The sequence below is a fragment of the Hyperolius riggenbachi genome, chromosome 7 (genome assembly GCF_040937935.1).
Source record: "Hyperolius riggenbachi isolate aHypRig1 chromosome 7, aHypRig1.pri, whole genome shotgun sequence".
Classification (NCBI taxonomy): domain Eukaryota; kingdom Metazoa; phylum Chordata; class Amphibia; order Anura; family Hyperoliidae; genus Hyperolius; species Hyperolius riggenbachi.
The window spans coordinates 153,960,124-153,984,730 of NC_090652.1; the positions used below are offsets into that span (position 1 = coordinate 153,960,124).

Genomic DNA, 24,607 nt, shown 5'->3' on the forward strand with positions numbered 1-24,607 from the left:
TCTTTAATAACATAACATTTAACTCTTTCTCAGTCGGCAAAGATCGTGTATACCACTCACAGCTGCTGCTAGTAGAGTAGTGGCTTTAAACTCAAAGGATTTGATTAATATAAGACTTCTGAAATTGAAGGTTAAGTATGACACCAGGTTATATTAGGGAAGAATAGTACTGGTGATCATTTTTTTTCTGTCATTTATAAAACCATCTGTATGACATATCATGTTCTAGGTATCAAATAAACTGTAATCTCATCCCAAATCATTTTTATTTAACATGATGAACACAATCCTAATGGAACAATACTGAAAGCTGAATTGTGTGTAGCTTCTTTAGCACTTATAGCCAATCATCTTCCTTACTTGAACAGAAAACAAATGTTGGCACCAAGTTATGGTACCACTACTCAGGTACTTTGGGTATGCATTTCTGTTTTCAGTACTAACCTTACCTTCCCCTTATGGTTAAGCCCTTCCTAATGTATAATCCTAACGTCCTCCCTAATATTAACCCCTTCCTGGCATTTAACCCCATCTAATGTTAACTCCTTTCTGATATTTAACCCTTACCTTGTAAGTAATAAAATAACCACCCCTACCTTAATGATGTTTGCACATTATTGGAAATAACTTGGAAAGACATCCAAGAAAGGTTTGTTGTGAATTATGAACTATGTATTTTATAAATAACATACAACCATGTGTTTCTATGGTGCAGCCATGATGAAGGTGATATCATCAGTGCTACAGCTGGGTAACATTGTCTTCAAGAAAGAAAGGAACACAGACCAGGCCTCTATGCCAGATGACACAGGTAGGTTTATGCAATTAAATCCAAGGGAATGTCACCAATATTTCTGTCTATATTATTTCTGAGATACGCATGACTTGGGTTTAACCACTTAAGGACCACAGGCTTTCTATATACTTAAAGCAAACCTGAAGTTAAAAAAACGAACAAACAGATACTCACCTATAGAGAGGGAAGGCTCTGAATCCTATAGAGCATAGTTCCCCAACCCTGTACTCAAGGCCCACCAACTGTACTTTTCGCAGAACATACAGTTGCACAGGTGAGGTAATTAGTAACTACCTCTTTGGATTTACACAAAACATGCACTGTTGGTGGACCTTGAAAACAGGGTTGGGGAACACTACTATAGAGCTTTCCCGTTCCTTTCACAGTCCCCTCGTTCCAGCAATGTCGCCAATGTTTTAATCCCCCACTGTGGGATGCTTCTATAAAGCCTTCCGGAATCCTGAGTGCTCCCAAAGCAGGGTAGCTCTGTACTGTGCATGCGTGAGCGCAAGAAAGAGAGCATGCTCCTGCAAGCACAGTACGGAGCCACCTGTCTTTGGGAGCACACAGGCTCCCAAAGACTTCTGAAGCCTCTTGCAGTGGCACAGAGCAGTCTTTGGCCCTTTAGTTGAAGACTGTTAACGGGAGGGACAGCGCTGGAACTAGGAGACCAGGAGAGGCTCTGTACTATGCATGCGTGAGCACGAGAGAGAGCGTGCTCCTGCAGGCACAGTACAGAACCGCCTGTCTTTCGGAGCACACAGGCTCCTGAAGACTTCCGAAGCCTCTTGCAGCGGCACAGAGCAGTCTTTGGCCCATTAGTCGAAGACTGCTAACAGTAGGGACGGCGCTGGAACAAGGAGACCAGGAGAGGAACAGGAAGGCTCTGTGGGACCCAGAGCCTTCTGTCTCCATAGGTAATTTTTTTTATTTTTTATTTTACTTTAAAGGTTTGCTTTAAAAAATGAAGTGATGCTGAAAAAAATATATTCCAAATACAAATAATATGCAAAATGGAGCAAACAGATTGGTCCTGTTTTATTCAAAGTGGAGATAATAAAAGTATCATACAGTTTGTGTTTCCCAGATCAGCTCATCAGAGTTAGTTTTTAATTCTCGATAGAACCATGTGAGAATGAAAGATAAGTTCAGCTAGTTGTGATAGCGATGCTTCTGTACGAGGAATGTCTCCAGCAAAGGATTGGTAATTGATCCCTCAGCCAACAGTGCAGAACCAATGCTGTACAGACATGTCGCTAGCCTAGAGTGTTCTTTTACTAGACAGGGGAGAGGAGGACCGATGGAGCGGTATGTGGGAGACATCACCTAGTGGGTGGGGTGAGTGGGGAGAACAATGCTCTTGGTCCGTGATTGGCTGAATTGATCCACCCAGCGGATCAGTGGCCTAGGCATTGGGTACCGCTGTACACATGCTATATTCTCAGCAGAGGCAGTTGTTCACAGCCACCTTGGCCGAGTTTCATCTAGCATATGTATGGGGCTTAATAGTTACCGTTGATTCTAGATTTGTCTTATGAGCTAGCTATCTCAATTCCATGATATTTTCTTGTGCTTTAGCTGCTCAGAAATGTTGTCACCTAATGGGAATCCAAGTCACAGACTTTACCAGAGCCATCCTAACCCCTCGCATCAAAGTGGGAAGAGACCTTGTACAAAAAGCTCAAACCAAAGAACAGGTTAGTGTATGCAGCTTTTCATGGAATCTGTTTCTAATTTACATTACATGATCTTTGGTTGAATGGTTCACTGCTGTAATTTCTTCATATCCATAGGCTGACTTTGCTGTTGAAGCTTTAGCTAAAGCAACTTATGAACGCCTCTTCTTGTGGCTGCTCAGTCGGGTCAACAAGGCACTCGATAAAACCAAGAGACAAGGAGCTTCTTTCTTGGGTATTCTCGACATTGCTGGATTTGAGATTTTTGAGGTAAGTAAAGTAGGTAGAAATAATCTATTTAACTTTGGCTATTGGAATGGCACTGCAGAACATTGTGGATTCACAGCAGAGCAGTACAAGTCTGTAGAATGTTGTTATTTAATTTTGTTACTGCACTCCCTGCTGTAGGATTAAAGGCAGGAGGTGTAGACATACCCCTGCCTAGCAACCTATTCAAGCAAATGTAGAGGCTGACTTATAGTTATGTGGACAGTCAGGGCGTATGAAAACACTCCATGAAACCATGTCCCCATCCGTTTGGTCATACACTTGCACTCCATTGGGCCCTTGGAGGCATGCCTTTGAGTGTTAAGCCTATTATCCAAGCAGAGGCCAAGTGGGTGGGTAGTTGGCATTGCTATAGTTGCAAAAACAGTCCTAGTCCTTGAAACGCGTTTCAAAAATTGTGGAGTGTATGAATAAAACTTTGTTATACGGTAACACGTTCATTTCTGTCGTGTCCTTTGGAGTGGGTAAGAGTCCACTTCCATGTTTTAAACATTTTATTTTGTGTTATCCTTCTGGCGCCTCTGTTCAGCTACATACTATTCCAATCCATCCTTGGTGGAAGGGCAGAAATCTTCACATTTCTTCTTATCTACAGAGAGCGACTTCTTAATCCTGAGTGGGGACAGGCTTGTTCTCCCCACCTGCCGGTACATTGGTTGCCTAAGGGGTAACCCTAGTTTGTGAGTATTACTGTACTTACCTCTTTAATTTCCCCATATTCCAATACATGCTACACCATATTGGGCTCTCGGTGTCCCTGTGTTTCTACTCCTTGAAGTCCTACGTCTTGAACCTGGAAGTAAAAATTGGATTTGGGCCTGTAAGCTTTCTTTATGTTTGTTTTCAAAATAAATACATCAAAAAAGGTGATAAGGCTACAGAGTTCGGCCTTAGTTTAGTGCCTCCTGTGTCAAGTATGACATTGACAGGAGTTGTCTTTTATGGGGCCTGTACAAGAAAATGTGATCTTTTAAGGTGAAATCAAAGATATAAGTTACTTTTGCAAACAAATGTAGAAAAAACAACCAATAAATTACATCAACCTATTGATTAGTTAACAGCATGTAGCATCAAACTGTGGCATAGCTACTGTATATTACATTTGTTCAGTCATCCAACAAACACTCTCTATTTCTGGGTTAAGTTAAATATATTGTTGCCTTCTTAAAACAGAAGGTAGTTACTCTAATGCTAGGCATACACGGCTTGATAATGTGCCGGTATCGAGCCAGTGGCTCGATGCTGGTGCGTCACTGCTCGTCTGCACGGATCGATCCCCGCTCGTCCCCGCGGGAGCTTCTAATCAGCCTTTCATTTGCTCCCATTGTTCTTCCCGCCGGTATCGAGCACGTAATCGATCCGGCGGGGTATCGGACGGGTCCGAAATTATCAATCGAGCCATCAGCGGCTCGATTGATAATTTCAAACAAACCGTGTATGCCCAGCATACTGCACAGTACTGTATTTGATGTCCCATAGAAAGCTCACCTTCCCCCACGCTCTGGAGACACCAGAGATACACCTTATCTGCATAAAAGCCATTCACTACCTAGGCTGCTCAGTGGCTGAATCTCAGCAGGAGGCAGACAGCTAGGCACCACAGAGGAGAACTGGAGAAAGATGTCAGCAGAGGTGCCCAAAACAGGTAACACACCTCCCCAGGGAGCCCAACTGTACTGTCCCCCACATTGCCGATCACAGACTTCTTCAGCCCTAACCCCCTCTACCCATCCTTTGGTTACCTCTCCTCCTTTGCCCTATATGCCACAACCTCGGTCTGCCCAAAACCCTCTGCAGCATCACTGCTTTGGTTGTGGACAGCTGGGGCACTTTCAGGCTAACTGTCCACTGAGAAGGAGAAATGTATCACCTGAGGTCCCAAGAGGTCATTACGTGGAAGTACCACAGCACGCAGAGGAACTAGACAGATACCCAGTCACCCTAGGTGAGGGTGCAGCTTTAGATCGCAGAACACCATCTTCTCCATGGCCAAGCCCATCTACCCATCCTGCAGTTACCACACCCCCTTAGCCCTGTATGCCAGGACCTCAGTCACACCCTTTACAGCGTACCTGCTTTGGCTGTGGACAACTGAGTCATGACCAGGGAAGGAGGAATGCATCACCTGGGCCCCCAAGGACTAGTGATTCTGTGGAAGTACCTCAGACCTCAGAGGAGCTGCCACCTCCGCAAGATGAGTGGCTCCAGGATTCAACCCCTGGCCTTTATGGGGTGCAATCCCTGGTCTCTCCTTCTACTACAGTCCACCAAAAGAACCTTCAGGAAGTCTTTGTGGATGGCCATAGAGCTGCTGGCTTTAGAGATTCTAGGGCATTTCTTACAATTGTGGATCCTAAGCTAGTGTGGCCTGAGGCCATCCAGGCCAGTTAGAACTTGGTGATTCAGCTGGTTGGAGGCGCACAGCAATCTATACCAAGAGCTCAGGTCACTTTGGACTATGGCTTTGGGCCCCAGAATTGTATTGTAGGTGTGATAAGTGGCCTGCCTGCAGATGTACTTCTGGGAAATGTTACAAGATGTTAAAATGTTAAAAGTTACAAGAAGTCAGAGCCCACACCGGGACATGTACCAGCACTGCGACCGGTGAAGGTCTTCCCTCGTATATACCTAAGAGGGGAGGGGGAGAAGTTGTGACAATGGATGATTGGATTAGGACAGACTCTAAAGCTGGCCATACACTAGGCCGATTCCCCGCCGATCGACAGCAGATTCGATCGCTGGGATCGAATCTGCTGTCACATCGTTCCCGTTACACGCTAAATTTCGATCTATCCCGTCCGATCCCGTTGATCGCTCCGTGCGGAAAATTACCGTCGATCGCCCGCGGGTAGGGAGCGCGTCGCTAGCGGCGTTCGAGTGCCCGACGACCGACGCAATAGAGCCCGCATACATTACCTGCTCCGCCGGCGCGACTGCCCCCGGTCACCGCTGCTCCGTCTCCGCTCTGATCTGGTCTCCGGGTCCGGCATGCTTCACTTCCTCCTGCCCGGCAGGAAGTTTAAACAGTAGAGGGCGCTCTACTATTTAAACTTCCTGCCGGGCAGGAAGAAGTGAAGCATGCCGGAGACCAGAGCAGAGAAGACAGCAGTGACAGCGGGGATTCGCACCGGTGGAGCAGGTAATGTATGCGGGGGGGAGGGGGGAGCGGCGGCAGCACCACCACCACAGATTGTGAACGGTCTCAGGCTGAAATCGGTTCACAATCTGTTTGCAGTAAAGGTAGCCATACAATCCCTCTCTGATCAGATTCGATCAGAGAGGGATCTATCTGTTGGTCGAATCTGATGGCAAATCGTCCAGTGTATGGCTACCTTTATGCACAGTACTGTATTTGATGTCCCATAGAAAGCTCACCTTCCCCATGCTCTGGAGACACTAGAGATACACCTTATCAGCATAAAGCCATTCACTATCTAGGCTGCTCAGTGGCTGACTCTCAGCAGGAGGCAGACAGCTAGGCACCGCAGAGGAGAGCTGGTATCATGCTTGTACCTCATAGAAGGCTGTTGGATGGTGTCTGTGGAAGGGAGAGCAGCTCAGGGATCTGTGGTGAGCCAGGAGAATCTCCCGTGCGGCCAGAAACCAGAGAGGACTTGCTGTAACTCGGAGGGTCCCGTGGCCCTGGACTGTGGACTGTTGTATTCCTTGTTCAGCCGGTGATGTGGACTTGTCAGTAATAATTCGGTAATCATTCGTTAGTGATGCGTTAAAACAAAACAAAATGCAAATCGTGAAAATGAAAGTGGGCGTGGTTTAGCGTTACATTTAGGATTAGTTATCTCCTTCACTGCTCTGTCGTTATTCCTGTGAGATCATTGCTGACAGAGAAGATGGAGCCATTTGAAGTGGTTATGTATCAGCTGAGAGTGAATCAAAGGCGCAGAAGGGCAAGAATAAGGTCTAGAACCATATCAATTTGCAAGAGAATAGATTTATTTGCTTTCCCAGGACATCTGCATTTCTCTTGAATCATCTTGTAAGAGAACACAGGCAGTGCCAGGGTTAACTAATTTGCTAGCGGCAATATATTTTTTTTTATAAAAGGTTCCTATCAAGCCGCAGCTGGCGAAATTGTGGGATTGTCCCAAGGCACTTCCAGAATCCTGGTTCATGTGTTAAGCCTTATTCAGAATGTTGCTACGTAGTGTTCAAAGGACTGCCTTTTACCCACAATTCCATGGGAATCTTACGGCCTTGTGTTAAATTACCGCTGTAAAATGAAAATATCGACACGTTACCGAATGGTTACCGAATTGTTATCGGTATTTTATCGAATTCACACCGAATGCGGAAAAACCTTGATGAATACAACTAGAAATCGATAAACTTCGAATTTGGTAATTTAACAAACTGGAAAAAGTTATCTCAAAGACAATGATGAATCAAGGCCCTGGTGTAGTTTTCCATGATGCATCAATCCCAAATATAGAGATAATCTCTCTATGCCCCTGAAAGCCAGCCAGGCACACATCTAGAACTGCTGGTGTATAGCAAGCTTATAGCTTATACATTTTACAGAGCAACACCAATCCAACATGCATACAGATGTTTCAGACTTTATTGTCCTAATTAGTGCATGGCATGGATTGATATGTCTCTATGGGTTAGGGCTTTGACCAGTACTACAGAGTACCCAGGTGCTATCTGGTTACTCTGGGCTGATTTCAGTTACCCTCATATAAGTTTTGAGTATTTTGCACCGCGATTCTTTTTCTAACAGTTGTTTCAACATATAACCATTACATACTCTCTATTAACTGTAAGGTTTTAGTTGTCAATCTGATAAATCCAATATTTGTTAAAAAAAAAGAATGTATGAGGTCTGGTTGATCCTCTATATTAAAGATCAATGAGGGCATACATAAGGGGCCTGGAAATCAGGGCGCAGGGTAAAGCCGAAAAATGACTCTCCCTGCTCCTGCAAAAGTCCTGGCGGCGTTAATGACTATTACCCCTCAAGGCATCATCAGCACTAGGGAAAGAAGTAATTCGTCTTCCAGCTATTTCTAGCGGCTGAATTACACTGTTTTTATCCTAATTTAGGCTCCATCTTTTGACAGTGCCCAAATTACTGACTGATCGCTGCTATAGCCATAATCCTATAGTGGGGCCTAAATTTCCTGCATCATTTTTGCCTGACTCACAATGAGGTGCTAATCCTCTGAGTTGATTCAATTTTTTTGTAAGCTGTATGCAGCTTGAAATTGGGCCAGGGAAATGTAGTTGCTGCAAATTTGGACTTTTCTATTTTTATGCTGCATGCTATATGCAACAAACATGTGCATCAACTCAGAAGATGAGCAACTCATTGATCATCTCTAATTATATATGGATTTGTGTAATTAAGAAATGACAGAATGTCCTCCATACAATAGCTTATCAGCATGCTCACAAGATTGAATCACATTGCCCTACTAAGTTTAGAAATGTTTGTTTCCCAACATTATATGGCTGCTTTGCTTTATATGCCAAAACTGCTTTTCATTTGCAGTCTAGCACTGCCCATAACATACTGATCATTAACAGTGAATTCCTTAGGGGGGGGAAAAATCTATGAGAATTAGTTTTTTCTAGAATCAAAAATGAAGACCACACACACAGCACAAGTCTTGGTGCTGCCACCGTTTCTCACACAAGTCAAGGCGGAGCAGAGTATATAATTTGCAATATTGACTTCAAACTGATTGTCTAAATAGGGTGCTTCAAATATTTTGTTGCCCTTTTAGGTCAACTCGTTTGAGCAGCTATGTATCAACTACACCAATGAAAAACTCCAACAGTTGTTCAACCACACCATGTTCATTCTGGAGCAAGAAGAATACCAAAGAGAGGGCATTGAATGGAACTTTATTGACTTTGGTCTGGACCTGCAGCCATGCATTGAGCTCATTGAGAGGCCTGTATGTTGAGATTTTTTTGAAAAATCGATATACTAGAATACATTATACTGACAAATCCGACTCGGATATTGACTATTTGTCTTTTCTGTTTACAGAACAATCCACCTGGTGTCTTGGCACTCCTGGATGAAGAGTGTTGGTTCCCTAAAGCCACTGATGTCTCATTTGTGGAAAAACTCATGCAGGAACAAGGAAATCACATTAAGTTTCAGAGACCAAAACAGCTCAAGGATAAAACCATTTTCTCCCTTCTTCACTATGCAGGAAAGGTATGTTGTGGCATTATTTTGAGTCTAGGTAAAGTAACTATTTCTTATGTTGAAGTGTGTGTTGGAAGGTATATATGTGTTTATGTGTCTTGGTGTACAAAAACTGAAGTACATATTACGACATATGAACAACAAAATACAATGAGTTAGTTTTACTACTGAATATGAGAATATGCAGTTCGGTATTGAGTCAGATATCTGGTGTGCTGAGAGGGTTATCATTTGGGTGTGTCCTTTAAGCCTTACTTTACTTACACTACTAGGCTCTCATTTAACTAGCTTTTCTTCTGAGTTTTCTCACAGGAGATATTTTCACACCTCATCAATATAGTATGTTTTCAGCCTTCAGGAAACCAATGAGTACTCCAAGATAGGTGGTCACAAATTTACCTAATTTTGATATAACTCCCCTTAACTACTTTTGACTACTTTTAACTTGCTATGTGCGGAAAAATTATTGTGTAGTTGGATGAGAAAATATCTCCTGTAAGAAAGAAGTTCCCGGTAACTGAATCAGTCCGCTAATCTCTTAGTTATTATGTCATTCTCACATTAATTATATTTTAGTGTCCATACTTTGCAGTTTAGAATAGATTCCTATTTGATTTGATCTGACAAAGTCAATGTGACGTGAGAGAAAATCCTCTAATAGTTATTGTTAGTACAATAACAAAGAGTTTCTTTTTACAGTACTCATTTTCATTGCAACAATTACACTAACATGGCTACATCTTACTTATATATATACCGTAACTGTTATTGTTTTATACTATAGATCAGGGGTGCCCATTAGGTAGATTGCGAAGGACTTGATAGATCCCGACCCCACTACATTTTCCTATCTGTATATACAAGTGTATATATTTATATAGATGTAAAATTGTACATTGGTAGATGATTTTGACTTGCTAATTCTTCAAAGTAGCTCACAAGCAAAAAAAAGTGTTGCCACCTCTGCTATAGATCATAATGTATACAGTTATGGTTATTTACTATAATGAAACTAAAAGGTCTTTTTAATTCTTGTAGGTGGACTATGATGCCACTTCTTGGCTGACCAAAAACATGGACCCTCTAAATGACAATGTAACTTCACTACTGAACCAGTCAGTTGACAAATTTGTTGCAGACCTGTGGAAAGACGGTATGAAAGTCATTGTTTTGATAGTAATTATTAATATCTAACACCATACCAGAGGCCAGTTCATGATGTTTATTTGCAGAAGTGTATAGCAGCATGTTCTCCTGCCATACAGAATATAGGTCAGTGATGGCCAACCTTGTTACTCCAGCTGTGGTGGAACTACAAGTCCCATGAGGCTTTGCAATACTCTGACAGCTCTAAGCATTACTCCGGGAGGTAGAGGCATGATGGTATTTTTAGTTTTGTCACAGCTGGAGTGCCAAGATTAGCCATCACAGATATAGGTAATACACTCACCCTTATTCAATTTGCTTTGTCCTAGGAGATATTTTTTCATCTACTATTTAAAATAATATATCTGCACTCTCCAGTTGAAAAAGTACTGTCAAGTAGGTGAAAAAATACTGACAAAATTATTCAAAATATTTTCTTGCTCACTGGTGGATTAAAAGGCGTCTTATTGATAAGGTGGGAAAAAATCACCTAGGAGGAAACTTAAAAAAAAGTAAATTAAATAAGGACCATTGTGTGCATCAAAGCCCTCAGGCTGAATACTTAAAGCAAACCTGAAGTTAAAATACATTTGAGATAAATAGTTATAGCTGTAGCATTTACTGTATTCTAAATACGGTAGATCTTTCCTGGAGTCACATTGTCTTAATTTTGTTTTAAGGGTTCAAGTTTGAATCAGATTTAACCTCACATTGACATAGCTGCTGTTTATTCAACTCTCACACAGAGAAATGATGACCTATTGAACATGTCATAACTAACCTGCAGTGTTTACACAGAAACAAAGAAGAAGTTTCATCATTGCCTCTATTTAGTTTTTTTGGGAGAGATGCCACTGCAGTCCTGTCTCTCTACCAGCAGAGATAAAGCACTAGTTCATTACCCATTCAATTACAAAAATAAATAGGGAACACTGGCTAGTAGGTTAGGCACACACGTTTATCTCATCATGCCATTTGTGATTTCAAGGTCTCTTTAAAGAAAACATGAGCTAAAAATAAAATTAAGAGATGGTTGGTTTTCAGAAAAGGTAAATTTATTTAATTATTGTATTTTTAAAGCGCCAACATATTACGCAGCGCTTAACATTAGTTAAAGTTACTGACAATATTTAGGGGAGACATACAACAATAAGACAATACAGGTATACAATAACAATAATATTTTTACAGCGCTTTTCTCCCTGGGGACTCAAAGCGCTGTGACCCTGCATTATGCAGTCTCAAAGGCTCAGGAAAAGAGGTGAGTTTTTAGCCTTTTTTTAAAGCTGTCCAGAGAAGGAGCCTCTTGTACTGATTGTGAAAGTGAGTTCCATAGAGTAGGGGCTGCATAGGAAAACGCCCGAGCACCAAATGTTAAGTGTATCCTGGGAATAACCAGATTCATCTTGTTGGCAGGGCAAAGGGTGCGTGGAGGGGCATAAGGTACAAGAAAAAACAGATCACACAGCACAGTATAAGTACAAGTTAATGCTTAGTCAGTCAGTGGATGGGAGCATGGGGATTAGACAAGTTGCGTTCACTCAAATGCATAGCATGGGTGCATAGTATTGGAGGTGCATAATCAGGTAGGGCACACAAGGAGGAGGACCCTGCCGAAGGCTTACACTCTAGAGGGAGAGGTAGGGACGCGAAAGGTAGGGGACCAGAGTTCAGCTGCGGGTTTAGAGCACCAGTGAGGGGTGGTAGGCCAGAGTGGAAAGGTGAGTTTTGAGGGCTTTCTTGAAGATGTTGAAGGAGGTAGGAAGATGTTGCCCTAATGGATGGAGGTAGGAAGTTCCTTAGTGTTGGAGCAGCTCTTGAGACATCCTGGAGGCATGCATGGGACTGGGTGATGCGAGGGCCGGTCAGGTGAAGTTCATTGGAGGAGCGGAATGAGCAGCTAGGTGTGTACCTCTGAGTAAGATCAGAAATGTAGGTTGGACAAGTGTTGTGGACAGACTTGTAGGACAGACACAGTATCTTGAATCTGATTCTGGACTGAATAGGAAGCCAGTGGAGGGATTCACAGAGGGGAGCTGCCATGGTGGAGTGATGGGAGGAGTGGATTATTCTTTCTACCGCATTCTTGATGGACTGCAGCAGGGCAATTCGGGTCATAGGGAGACCATTGCAGTAGTCAAGGCGGGAAATTATGAGGGCATGGATGAGGAGTTTGGTGGTGGCAGAGGTCAGGAAAGGGCGGATCTTGCAGATGTTATGGAGGTGGAAGTTGCAGAACTTTGTGAGGTTTTGGATGTTAGGAGTGAAGAAGAGTGCGGAGTCCTAGGTGACACCCAGACAGCGGGCTTGAGAGGTAGGGCGAATGGTAGTGTAGTTAACACTGACATGCTCATCTGGGAGGTTTAGGGATGGCCGGGATGGCAAGATCATAAATTCCATTTTGTCTAGATTTCGTTTCAGGAACCTAGCGGACATCCAGGAGGAGATGGCTGATAGGCAGGAGGAGACCTTGTCCCCTACATTGGTGGATAGGTCAGGGGTGTGAAGATACATCTAGGTGTCATCTGTATACAGATGATAGTTAAAACCCATGGAGGAGATAACCTTGCCAATAGAGGATGTGTATAGGGAGAACAGTAGGGGTCCAAGGACTGAGCCTTGGGGGACTCCCACCAAGAGGTGGTTGGAGATGGATGAGGACTCATTAAAGAAGGTCGTGAAGGAGCGGTTGGAGAGGTAGGATGAGAGCCAGGTCAGGGTGAGGTCATGAATGCCCATGGACTGGAGGGATTGGAGGAGTAGGGGATGGTCCACTGTGTCAAAAGCTGCTGAAAGGTCAAGGAGGAGGAGAATGGATTATTTGCCTTCAGCTTTAGCTGAGGCGAGGTCATTGACCACTTTGATGAGAGCGGTGTCTGTTGAGTTGGCAGGCCGAAATCCAGATTGCAGTGGGTCTAGCAGAAAGTTGGCATTGAGGTACTGGGTTAGGCGTTTATGAACCAGAAGTTCAAGAAGTTTTGAGGCAAAGGGGAGGAGGGACATAGGGCGGTAGTTGTAGGGTAGTGAGGGATCGAGGGATGGTTTCTTGAGCAGGGGTAGTACAGTGGCCTGCTTGAAGTCTGAGGGGAAGGTGCCAGTGGATAGGGAGAGGTTAAACAGGATAGTGAGTACAGTATTGGGCAATGATGATTTTATACATGTGAAACCCTTAGGCCCTTTATTCCATGAATGACTGAACTGCATGGTTTTTGAGCACTTCAGCCTCTTGGCTGCACACCACACGTGCCTTAACCTATTTTGGTTCCTGGACGTAGTTTCTACGTCCAGGAACCACGCGCGCTCCCGCGGCCGATCGCGCGCGTGCACGCGCACTCCCGGCCGTGGATTCGGTAGCCAGGGAATCAATGTATCGGGCTATGGTGCCCGATCATTGATTCCTCTCCCCCGCTGAAAAAGCGACAGCTTCTCTCGGAAGCTGCGCCTTTTCTGGCCGTTCCCTCTCCGTTGAGTCACTCTAAGCGTGTGTTACGCTTACAGTGACGTCATGTAAACAAACTCATGGCCGCCATCTTGTGGCCAAAAAGTAATACTACACCTGTAAGAAAAAAAAAATACAAATTAACACACATTTACATTATAAATCTATTGTTTACCTCCCACCCTCCCAAAACTACCCAAATAAAATGTTTACTATGAAAAAAAACATTACAATAAAAAAAAAAAAACATGTAAATATTTACCTAAGGGTCTAAACTTTTTAAATATCAATGTAAAGATGAAATATTTCTATATTTTTTTTTATTTTAAACTTGTAAATAGTGATAGATGCAAAATGGAAAAAATGCACCTTTATTTCCAAATAAAATATTGTCACCATACATTGTGATAGGGACATAATTTTAACGGTGTAATAACCGGGACATATGGGCAAATACAATATGTGAGTTTTAATTATGGAGGCATGTATTATTTTAAAACTATAATGGCTAAAAACTGAGAAATAATGAATTTTTCCATTTTTTTCTTATTCTTCCTGTTAAAATGCATTTACAGTAAAGTGGCTCTTAGCAAAATGTACCCCCCAAAGAAAGCCTAATTGGTGGCGGAAAAAACAAGATATAGATCAGTGCATTGTGATAAGTAGTGATAAAGTTATAGGCTAATGAATGGGAGGTGAACATTTCTCACGTGAAAACGACGGAACCTGAATGGGTTAAAGAGAATCTGTATTGTTAAAATCGCACAAAAGTAAACATACTAGTGCGTTAGGGGACATCTCCTGTTACCCTCTGTCACAATTTCGCTGCTCCCCGCCGCATTAAAAGTGGTTAAAAACAGTTTTAAAAAGTTTGTTTATAAACAAACAAAATGGCCACCAAAACAGGAAGTAGGTTGATGTACAGTATGTCCACACATAGAAAATACATCCATACACAAGCAGGCTGTATACAGCCTTCCTTTTTAATCTCAAGAGATCATTTGTGTGTTTCTTTCCCCCTGCAGCTATCTTCCACTGAAGTGTCAGGCTGTGTCTTCCTGCAGAGTGCAGACAGCTCTGCCTGTATGTAATTCGTCAGTATGTGAAAGCCCAGCCAGCTCAGAGGAGGATTTATCCAGCTTGTAAAAGATAATAGAGCAGAGAGAAGCTGCACTAATCTAAATAACACACAGGCAGTGTGCAGAGAGGGGCCTGGAGGGGGGAGATGCATCACAGAACCACAACACTGAAGAACTTGGCAGCCTTCCAGACACAGGCGACAAGTCTGACAGGAGAGAGATAAGTTGATTTATTACAGAGATGGTGATAGTAGAACGTGCTGCAGTAAGCCAGAGCACATTAGAATAGATTTTGGAACTTGTAGGATGGAAGAAAACCGGATGAAATTTTTGTTACGGAGTCTCTTTAAAGAAAACCTGAACTGAAAATTAAAAGTCAAAATAAACATACACAAGTCATACTTACCTCCCATGTAGTCTACTGCTCAATCTCTTTTTCCTTTCCTGCATCCTGGTTGTCCACTGTGATCAAGGGAATTCTCTGTCCTCCATTTTGAAAATGGCCATTACCCATAACAGCTTCCTGGTCAGCACACTTTTAAACTGTAACATCGCCCCCTTGAGCCATAGGGAAACATAGACATTACCGGGCATATCTGTTGTCCACTCATCTATAACTGACAGCAACTGATATATTTCAGTTCTGACAAAATGTTGTCAGAACTGGAAGGGATCGTTGTCAGAAGAAAATGGTGAGCGTCTGAGAGGAACTGAGGGCAAGGTAACTATGTAATGTTCATTTGAAGTTACCTCATGTGTTTATTTTAAAATGAGCCTTACGGTTTTATCCATATATACTTTATCATTGGATCCCAGAAAGTCTACTGGGAAAATGCTAAAGGAAAAGCTAGATTGCGATAAATCCAGAGGTAGCTAATCTTTTTGCTCTTGGTATGTGCAGTAAATAAAATCTGTGAACATTTTTGGCACCTTAACTTTTTTAAAAACATATATATTACTATACAATGGGGCAGCACGGCGGCGTAGTGGTTAGCGCTCTTGCCTTGCAGCACTGGGTCCCCAGTTTGAATACCAGCCAGGTCAACATATGCAAGGAGTTTGTATGTTCTCCCTGTGTCTGTGTGGGTTTCCTCCGAGCACTCCGGTTTCCTCCCACACTCCAAAAACATACAGATAAGTTAATTGGCTTTCCGTTAAATTGGCCCTAGACTACAACACATACACTACACAATATAGGCATATGACTATGGTAGGGACTAGATTGTGAGCTCCTTGGAGGGACAGTTAGTGACAAGACTATATATACTCTGTACAGCGCTGCAGGAGATGTTGGCGCTATATAAATACTAAATAATAATGATAATAATATACAATGAAGAAGTTAAATACAGAAAAATAAACCTAATTATAGCTCTCTCACTGCACTGAAGTGGGGACATCGTGGGTTTGGAGGACTAAGTAGAATAAGCTTCCAGATAGACTTTGTATATGTGTACAATATTATATTGCTTAACCAATATTTCATATTCAGGACCTAACAGTGCTTTACTTTTGTCATGTTAGTTGATCGTATTGTGGGATTGGACCAGATGGCAAAAATGACAGAAAGTTCCCTACCAAGTGCTTCCAAGACAAAGAAAGGCATGTTCCGTACTGTGGGCCAGCTGTACAAGGAGCAGTTAACCAAGCTGATGACAACATTGAGGAACACAAACCCCAACTTTGTCCGTTGTATCATTCCAAATCACGAGAAGAGGGTAAATTATTGTCCTACTTGTTTTAAACATCATTAAAATAGATTTTAATATGATTTAGCTCCCACAGTAGATGAAGATGCACAAAACAATCCTTTAGATGGTGGCATAAGACCTAATTGGTCCTAATTGGTGGTAAAGCATCTGGCCCCATCCCAAGCCCCTCCCAGTCATTGACTGACAGGCAGAGGCCATGTAGCAGTCAAATTCAGAGCTTGGTAGTTGAGTTTTTGTAGTAGGATTCACTGTCCCTGTACTTTTAACGACACAACTACTGCTGCTAAGGTATTAAAACTGTGTAGTAGGTACTCTTACCACTAGATTTAGGCTAAACGGTAACAGATTTAGGATTGGCACACCTTGCCGTGAATAGTTGGGTGCTCAACCTTGATGTAGAAGCAACATCAGTTCAGTACAAACAATTCAAGGTCGGTCGGCACACCAATTCAAGTTCCCAAGCACATGCTGTGCATTCAATAAATGTGCTTGGGAACTTGAATTGGTGTGCCGACCGACCTTGAATTGTTTAGATTTAGGCTAAAGTGATCAACTACAAGGTCACTTCAAGTAATTAATGTGGGCTAACTGGTTGATACAAGAGGGGGTACCTAGGGGTGTTTAGCTTACACCACATATTTATTTATACAAATACGTCAGCAATACTACATGAATATAGATGCTTTAAAATAATTTTATTTTACATTTTATCTGTGTTAACTACTTCACGACTTTTGTTTATAAAATGTAAACTGAACCAACCCTCCCCTCATTTCCTTCTGAATGTTTCCAAATTTGTTAAAGCTATATGAAGAGGATTGTACTGACAATCTAGCTTCAGTTTTTATGCAGTTTTTGCCTCCAGAATTTTGTTGCTTACAAATTTTATTTAAAGTTTGGAAATAAATGTACTCAGGGGACATTTAAAATGTTGATATGAAAATTGCACAGTGCTTTTAGTGGCACAATTTGAAATGTATTTATTGTTTTTATTAGTCTGGAAAACTTGATGCCTATCTTGTGTTGGAACAATTGAGGTGCAATGGTGTCTTAGAAGGAATCAGAATTTGTCGTCAAGGATTCCCCAACAGAATTGTCTTCCAGGAGTTCCGTCAAAGGTAAAAACTTTTTTATTTGTCTTTTTCACAGGTACAACCAATAACTTAGCAATGAAAATGGAAAGAAAGCAACACGTTTTTTATGTAAAAATAAAAAAAAGCTACTACAGAAGAACACCTAAGAATATATATATATTTTTTTTTTTCATGGCAGATATGAAATCCTTGCTGCTGGTTCTATCCCGAAAGGCTTTATGGATGGCAAACAGGCCTCTGTACTCATGGTATGTATGAATTCAGGTGCTGCTGATGTAGAATTTTGTTATATTTCTAATATGTTATAGAAATTTGACCCAGGTGAAGACAAATTAACCATTCAGAAATTACCATAGACCTTTTAAAATTACCAAAAAGGTCTCTGATCCTGTTGCCAGCAACTAAAGAGACTTGAAAGACAGGTGTCATCAGATAATTATAAACTGTGTGGTTACCCTTGGGGTTGGCCTTCAAGTCTCTAATTCTAAAGTTTCTAATTGGCTAGGACAGCATGGCTAATCAGACACTTTCGGCTCAATCCAATTCACTTTTTCTCCCAGGAGATAATTTTTCATTTTCTGTTTAAAGCAAAGCTGAAGCGGGAAAAAAAAGTATGATATATTTGAATTGTATGTATAGTACGAATAAGGAATAGAACATTAGTAGTAAAGAAATGAGTCTCTTATTTTTATTTTCAGTTATATTGTTTTTTTTTTTTTTATAATATTGAACTTGATGGACGTATGTATTTTTTCAACCCAAATAACTATGTTACTATTTATGTATTGGTATTGCATCATTCTGTCATATTTGCAGTTTACAAACCACACTCTGTATTTTAAACTATAAAACAGAGCAGAGCTAATGACCCTTTGAACTTTCCTGTCTTTCACTGTTTCTTGATTGTTTAAGTGCTTCAGAAAACAGGACTGTCTTCAAGCCAGTCGGTCGAATAGCTCAGAGAAGCTCTTTTGCATAGATAGCTGAAGGATTTTTTAACGCTTCCTGTGCTGGAAAACAATATAAGACAATTTTCTTTGCTACTTATGTTCTATTTCTTAGCCGCATAACACATATAATTCATTATCTCATATGTTTATTTTCGCTTCAGGTTTGCATTAACTACTTTTGCTATGTTTCTGTGTGTTCCTGCAAATTGCCCTTGCCCGCTTTGCCTTATTAAATAAGTCAATAATATAAAATATCTCAACCTGTTTTTCATTATTCTGAGTATTTTCTTGGTTGCTGGTGGCTTAAAGAGAATCTGTATTGTTAAAATCGCACAAAAGTAAACATACCAGTGTGCTAGGGAACATCTCCTATTCCCCTCTGTCACAATTTCGCCGCTCCCCGCCGCATTAAAAGTAGTCAAAAACAGTTTTAAAAAGTTTGTTTATAAACAAACAAAATGGCCACCAAAACAGGAAGTAGGTTGATGTACAGTATGTCCACACATAGAAAATACATCCATACACAAGCAGGCTGTATACAGCTTTCCTTTTGAAACTCAAAAGATCATTTGTGTGTTTACCTTCTGTCCCCTTCTTCTCTCATGCACTGAACATTACAGGCTTCCTGCAGACAGCTCTGCCTGTGTTTGTAATTCCTCAGTATGTGTCAGCCAGCTACTTTCACAGCCTAACAGAGGAGGATTTTTATCCAGCTCTCTTCTATCACTGATAAGATAGCAGAGAAGCTGCTGGCTTATGTAAATAAAACACACACTGGAGTGTGCATAGAGGAACAGACCAGCACGGAAGAGTTGGCAGCCTTCCAGACACAGGCCGACAAGTCTGACAGGGGAAAGATACATTGATTTATTACAGAGACCGTGATAGTACAAAGTGCTGCAGTGAGCCAGAACAGATTAGAATAGCTTTAGGAACTTGTAGGATGGTAGAAAAAACTTTGTAATTTTTGTTACAGAGTCACTTTAAAATGCATTTTATTTATAAAGTGCAAATAACACCTAGGAGAAAACTTAGGAGAAAGAGTTATGGATCGGGACCTTTGAGATATAATTTATGTTCTTTAGCAGGAGCACTGTAAAAACAGCACAGGAGATTTGGGCGCAGCCGGCGCCACCATAGTTGTAATAGGAATTATGGCTATAGCGTCGCTCAGTAAGTAATTACTACAAAAACACTGTTATTCGGCCAGCAGCAATAGCTGGAACCTGAATTACATCTTTCCCCCACTATCCATGGCGGCCTAGAGAGGGTATAGTAACTAACGCCACCAAGAGCAGGAGCTGTGCAGGAGCAGGGTGAGCCATTTATCAGCTTTTCTCTGCACCCAAATCTCCTGGCGGCTGTATAATAGGTATGCCTTCAGCGTTCTAGAACAGTTGTAAACCAATCCATTGTTTCCATGAATGAAGGCAGGCTAGCCGTAGCCCACAGTAAAGATACTGCAGTCATTGGTTGTGAATTATTTTCTGGAACTACTGTGTTTGTTGGAAGTTCTCTAGTACCTCTTACAATATATCTAACTATAGCCAGGCCATGTCTGTTTGCACTCCTACTCCTTCTCTGTGGTCAGTAATGTATGGAGAAATCATATCTCTTCCCAGTGTGAGTGACTGAAGGAGAAGGAAAGCTATCAAACATGCTGTGGCCTATTTTGCCAAACTGATAATTAATATATTATGGGGGCATGTGTATATAGTGGAAGCTGACACAAGTATTTTTTTCTTTAAGATCAAAGCATTAGAGCTTGACCCGAATCTATACAGAATTGGCCAAAGTAAGATCTTCTTCAGGACAGGTGTGCTCGCCCACTTGGAAGAAGAAAGAGACTTGAAGATCACAGATATCATTATTGCATTCCAAGCTCAAGGTCGTGGTTACCTTGCCAGGAAGTAAGTGGCTTTCAAACAGTGATTCTACTCTTCAGTTAGTATCTGTATTTCTTATACAGGAAGTTCAACTCAAAGGTGGGCTCCGGGATTGCAGGTTTAAAAAAATATTATACATAAATTCCCATTTGGACACAAAACCTACAGATAAAACAGTACTTACCTTAATTTCTTTAAAAAAAAAACCTGTAAATATCAGCCTCACATGATGCATGCAGTACATCTATGTTAATGAAAACCTATAAGAAAAAAAGAGCCCCTGGGGCGTACCCACCTCGGCATGGGGAAGCCTCTCAATGAGGCTTCCCCTGTTCTCTTCTCATCGGGAATACAGTACTGGCAGCCCCCCCCCCCCAAAAAAAAAAAACCTACAACAACATGTGGCCAGTGTGCATATGCACACTAGCGTCTCTCAGCTCGGGCTTCGGCTTGGGACTGATTGGGTTCACTCTACTGCACAGGTGCAGTACAAGCCCCCGACGAGGAGACCATCAAGTGTTCCAGCGCTGGATCTGCCCTGTTATGGAGGATGGGGGAAGCCTCTTTAGGATCCAGAGGCTTTCCCCTCCTGAAGTAAGTAGCCCCAGGGGCACTTTTTCCTTACAGGTTCACTTCAAAGTGCCTTTCCACTGTGTTTGTGGAAAGGGTGATGTAATGACATCATCCCTATCAATTCATCTCCAAAACCTAAAAGAGGCATGTTCAAGGCCAAACTTCAGGTCTTTAACAGGTCTCTGCAGAATACAAAAAAGTAGTCTACTTGCTGACAGTATCCCATCCCAGCATTACACTTTGTACCCAGTTGAAAAATGTGCAGTTCTTTTATAGTGCAGCTGCAAAAAAACCTCCTGGTTTATATTGCACCCATAGCCTTTAGTTTTGCAGCCATTTAATCCAACCCAAAGACAACTTCAGAAGAGCGATTGGTGTTAACTACCTGTAGTTGGATTAAATAGCACTGTAAAATGATACTCTATAGTTATAAAGCAGCCCTTCTGGATGCACACGTTCCCCATTCCAACATTACTACCATTCTCACATACACCCCTACACACCTTTGTGGAAGCAATAGATGATGAATAGGAATAAGGAATCTTCCTCATATACAGACCTCCATTGACCGAGGAAGTGGAATCGGCTGCAGCAAATATCAACCATTAACCACAAGTCAGTTAGCTGGAAGCTGTTAGTTAATCTGCTGCCAGCTAATTGATCAGTTGCTAGTGATTTCTATTTGTGAACAAGGCTTAACACTTAATGGGGTAGTGGAGATTTAAGATTATTTTCCGCTTTTCCCTCCTGGTGATGAGCAATCCTAGCAGTTCAGGGCAGTAGATTCCTAGAGGGAAATATGTTGATACTGCCAAGATCATCTTAGTTTAGACTGACTCATCAAGAAGAACTGACCCAGTTCTTAGCATGGAAAGTATTGATTTCCGGTTCCAATCTCCACAGTTCCTTCTTCCTGATGCATAGTAAATCAATGTCAGTCTTGCCAGCAGCACTAAACACCACTAGGATAAACAGAGGTTCCATACATTTTTAAATGGAAAGTCCCCATCTTAACCTGTAATGCTAAATAACAAGTCCTACAAATCATAGCCATTTGAGTTTCATGCATTGTCATCATTTCTTGCATCTGCAGAGCCTTTGCAAAGAGGCAGCAGCAGCTGACCGCCATGAGAGTCATTCAGAGAAACTGTGCCGCTTATCTGAAGTTGAGAAACTGGCAGTGGTGGAGACTGTTCACTAAGGTGAGTGTGAAATGTTAAGTGACATTTTGTAACCCTTACCAGTACATGTTCATTTATCGTTGTTAGTTATGAAATTATTCAGCTTTTTTTTATTGAACTCTTTGCATTGCCCTTGCCTTGGAAGCAGGGTGAGTACCATTGTACAGTTAAGCTGTGCTAAATATTTAATGTTTGGGCATTTGAGTTTCTTTTTTCTTATGTATATTCCCATTTCCTGTTTAGGTCAAGCCTCTCCTGCAAGTAACCCGACAAGAAGAAGAAATGCAAGCCAAAGATGATGAACTGAAAACAGTCACAGAGAGATACCACAGAACAGAGCTTGAATTGAAGGAGATACAGATGAAACATATTCAGGTACAGATATTGAAGAGATACTTGATTAGTCCGATCCAATGTTTTGCTAGCTGGATCACTGTGCTTGCCCCGCCATGTTGTTGGCCTACCAAGATACTGTAAATGGCCAAGTCCTGATCACAAACATGAAAAGCTACATGATCATTTTCAAGTTCATAGCTGTTATTCTCTATTTTCATGACAGCTGACAGAAGAGAAGAATCTCCTCCAAGAGCAGCTTCAAGCAGAGACAGAGCTGTTTGCTGAAGCAGAAGAAATGAGGATACGGCTGCAAGCTAAGAAGCAAGAACTGGAGGAGATTCTTCATGAGATGGAAGCCAGGATAGAAGAAGAAGAGGAACGTGGTCAGCAGCTCCAGGCAGAGAAGAAGAAAATGCTACAGCAGATGCAGGTATTGAAAAAACCTCTTAAGTTTCCATCCTCTTTAAAACAAACCACATGCTCAAATAAATAAATAATACATTATAAAAAATCCAGTTAGTTATTACATCCACTTTGTTTGTCAGCAATAGATATGGTCAATGAGATTAAAAGAGGCAGGACATTCATTTAATTGGCCCAATTTCAAGCTGCATGCAATTTGCATGTAAGCTATAGTTATTTGCAACTAATTGACCATCTCTAGTTAGGAACTCCCCAAAAATTCAAAAAGGAGATGTAGGCCATTTATAAACTACTCAGCTACTAAATTTCATGTTTGTAGTGTGAATCATAACATATTCATTTAGTATAAGCCTTGGTTAAATTTAAAAAAAACTATTGTGATGAGTAAGAATGCCAACGTTTTCAGACCTCATAGGATCTCTTTATCAAGGCGTGATGGTCTGGACAAAATCTGGTGGGCTGCCAAAAGAGTGTTCCAATAGGTCAGAGCATGGATGGGGTGAGTTCACCCCTGCACGTACTTGGTCTTGACTGGTTAGAAACACTCTTTTGGAAGTCTGCAAGATTTTGGCATTCTTACTCATCATAATAAAGTTGTAACATTTGACCAAGGAGGTGCCAACTTATACTAAATGACTCTACAGTATATTAGGAGTGGCGTCAACCACTTGTTTCAGCCTTTGGCCCTCCATAACACTTGACTATTGACTGTTGGTGATACTGACAGGAATGCAGGGTAATTCTAGTTAATTTACATCATACATAAACTCAGATGTCATGATGATTTCTGGGAACTTTTCTGGGTGTTTTGGATGTCTTTCATGAATAGTCTTTGGATGGAGCAGTTCTCAGCACTCCATGCCAATCAGGATATAGCCCATTAGTAGGCCATGGTGGTAAAGCTATTTTTGGCCAAAGCAGTCATTCACAGAAAGATTGTTTAGATATCTGTGAGTTCAATTGTCCCCTACAGGTAGCCATACATCTAGCGATGATTGGCAGATTCGACCAAGAGTCAAATCTCTCTCTAATTGAATCTGATTAGAGAGATGTTTGCTGCCCATACACCACAGGCCGATTCCCAATAAATTTTATGCTAAAATTGATCAGTAATTTGCCTTGTGACGCCGCTTCCACCACCTCACTGGCCCGACACTATCCCTCTAATATTTAATGTTCCCCCTGGTGCTCAGTGCAAGCTATACATTACCTGTCCGTGCCAACACTTGTCCTCTGCTGGTTCAAGGCTTCCTCCGTTCTCCATACATGCGCACCACGTGGTTGCCTAGTAATGTGGGCGTTTATCTGACATCACACATGCGCCTTTACTAGCCAACCACGTGTGTATGGAGAATGGAGGAAGCCCAGAGCCAGAGGAAAACAAGCAGCGGACATAGACAGGTAATGTGCACTGGTGGAACACTAAACATTAAGTGGGACAGCACTGGGTTTTTCGTTGCGTTCAACGCTTGTCCCGATATCGCTCACCATTACAGCCACAAACACTATTGAGCAAGTCGGCCCTACATCTTGCAGCATGTGCGATCCACTAATCCGGCCAATTTCGGCCCAAAATTGGTTGCATTGTCGGTCGGGCATGCACTTGGCACCGATTTTAATCCGGTTATGATAATCGAATCGAATGGTCGATGGGCTGCCAAGTCGTCTGATGTATGGCTACCAGAGCCGAGGCAAGGTCCTCCAGCACCCAAGGCTGAGACACCAAAGTGTGCCCCTCCATCCCTCCCACCCCAGCTGTCACACACTGATTGCTATTAGAGTAAGAGGTGCCCCAGGGCACCCAACCCCTTAATCTCTAGTTATATGGCTTGCAATCACTGCCATGT

General features: G+C 41.9%; 1 protein-coding gene across 4 annotated transcripts in view; it reads left to right on the plus strand.

Annotated features, from left to right (window-relative positions):
- LOC137524653 (myosin-11) overlaps nt 1-24,607 on the plus strand; it is a 162,134-nt gene that overhangs the window by 94,849 nt on the left and 42,678 nt on the right. For all 4 annotated transcript variants that reach the window (XM_068244767.1, XM_068244768.1, XM_068244769.1 and 1 more), the window contains 13 exons: nt 716-811; nt 2,375-2,493; nt 2,590-2,742; nt 8,508-8,681; nt 8,777-8,950; nt 9,980-10,094; nt 16,130-16,323; nt 17,314-17,435; nt 17,590-17,659; nt 20,111-20,271; nt 21,914-22,022; nt 22,245-22,376; nt 22,561-22,767. In XM_068244767.1, coding sequence (XP_068100868.1) covers nt 716-811; nt 2,375-2,493; nt 2,590-2,742; nt 8,508-8,681; nt 8,777-8,950; nt 9,980-10,094; nt 16,130-16,323; nt 17,314-17,435; nt 17,590-17,659; nt 20,111-20,271; nt 21,914-22,022; nt 22,245-22,376; nt 22,561-22,767 — 1,826 coding nt within the window. The remainder of the gene's footprint in view (nt 1-715; nt 812-2,374; nt 2,494-2,589; nt 2,743-8,507; nt 8,682-8,776; nt 8,951-9,979; nt 10,095-16,129; nt 16,324-17,313; nt 17,436-17,589; nt 17,660-20,110; nt 20,272-21,913; nt 22,023-22,244; nt 22,377-22,560; nt 22,768-24,607) is intronic.